This window comes from Tupaia chinensis, unplaced genomic scaffold (assembly GCF_000334495.1).
Source record: "Tupaia chinensis unplaced genomic scaffold, TupChi_1.0 Scaffold000176_1, whole genome shotgun sequence".
Taxonomy (NCBI): Eukaryota; Metazoa; Chordata; class Mammalia; order Scandentia; family Tupaiidae; genus Tupaia; species Tupaia belangeri.
Window position 1 is genome coordinate 813,924 of NW_006159651.1, and position 1,333 is coordinate 815,256.

Sequence of the window (1,333 nt, forward strand, 5' to 3'; positions counted from 1 at the left end):
TGGGAGGGAAGAGGGGGGAGGGGGAAGTGGGGGGAGGGGGGGGGGGGCAGCAGAGTCTCCGGAAGGGCTCAGGGCAAAGGAGCATTTTCTAACTCGGGTGGGCCAGTGAAGAAGTAACTGATACCTGCAACATATACTGGAAGAGCTCCCTCCCATGGCCATGGCGCTGCACGGACTCATGGATGTAAAAGTCCAAGATGCAAAGCGGTTCCACTTCATTGTGAGCCTCACGATCATCCTAAGCGATAAAGAAAAGTATTTTCGAGGCTCCGAACATCTTTTGCCTCCCAATCTCCAGCACTTTTGTTCTCAGAAACCAAGGCATAGGAACCCCGAGCTTCTGATAATACTCACCAGTACAAAGAGCTTCTTATATCCAACTTTGAGGAAACCAATAATGGCTCCTTTTCCAGCCCTGGAGGATGGGAAAGTAATGAATAAGCTACTGGCAGCTATCCGGAAGAGGCACAAAGAAGGGGGAGGGCCGAGGGAGAAGGGAATGAAGTAGGGGATGGAGGAGCGCCTGGCACTCACGGTCGGGCTGAGGTGTCTTTGAGCACATAAATAACATGGCGGTTACTCTGCATCCGCGATGCACTGGTAATCGGAGCAGAAAGGTGCTGGGCCTGTCGGGGAGACCAAGGCAGACTTTTGGAAAGTCTTTCCCCAAGGCCCGGCCTTCCTTAGCACCCCGCAGAGGCCCCCTGGACTGCACCTGAGGGCTGGGCAGTACCTTGGCAGAGGCCTTTCCCAGCTCGTCCACGATGGTCATGATCTGCTGCTGCAGGTCCACTCTGCGGAGAGAAAGGAGAGGGAGGGTCAGACAGGAATGAGAGGGCCCTGGGCGGCACCCCCAGGTTCCTTGAGGCTCTCCTGCTGTGCCCAGGAGTCTTCCCATCCATTCCCCACCCCACCTGGCTGCACCTGAACTTGTGGCAGCTGTCAAGGTGGCACTCCCTCCTCCCGCACCGCTATTGTGAGGGAGCTGCGAGAACGGGTCAATCATGTCTTTTGGGTGGGACCACAGACTCGGCTAAGGGGTCAAAGGTCGCAGACCTAAGCGCCAGAAGACCCTCTAGGTCTCGGGTCAAAGGTCACCGTAAGGGCGGGCCGGGACATCAAAAGAACAGCCGCCGGTCAGTGGGAGGGGGCGTGGTGCCTGGAGCAGGTTTGGAGGGGACCCAGGAGGGGACGCGGGGCGGGCTTGAGATGTCACCGGGCCGGCGTTGTGGTTCCGGGTCGGCGGGCCGGGGGCCGCAGGTGTTGGTCCAGCACGGTGATCCGCTCCGGGAGCAGCGCGTCCACATCGAAGGGGAACTCCATGGCCCATTGT

At 58.7% G+C, this 1,333-nt stretch overlaps 1 protein-coding gene across 8 annotated transcripts in view; it reads right to left on the reverse strand.

The window, feature by feature from the left end:
• Positions 1 to 1,327, reverse strand: part of LOC102486128 (alpha-tubulin N-acetyltransferase 1) — a 21,621-nt gene extending 20,294 nt beyond the window's left edge. For 5 of the 8 annotated variants that reach the window (XM_014586975.2, XM_006146310.3, XM_014586973.2 and 2 more), the window contains exons 1-5: positions 1,217 to 1,327; positions 734 to 794; positions 535 to 626; positions 355 to 415; positions 125 to 238 (exon numbers count right to left, since the gene is read on the reverse strand). In XM_014586975.2, coding sequence (XP_014442461.1) covers positions 125 to 238; positions 355 to 415; positions 535 to 626; positions 734 to 794; positions 1,217 to 1,323 — 435 coding nt within the window. In that variant the 5' untranslated portion in view covers positions 1,324 to 1,327. Of the gene's footprint in view, positions 1 to 124; positions 239 to 354; positions 416 to 534; positions 649 to 733; positions 795 to 924; positions 1,019 to 1,056; positions 1,194 to 1,216 lie in introns of those variants that run through there. The other 3 variants (XM_014586978.2, XM_014586977.2, XM_014586976.2) reach the window with 3 other exon arrangements.
• Between the last annotated feature and the right edge of the window lie 6 nt (positions 1,328 to 1,333).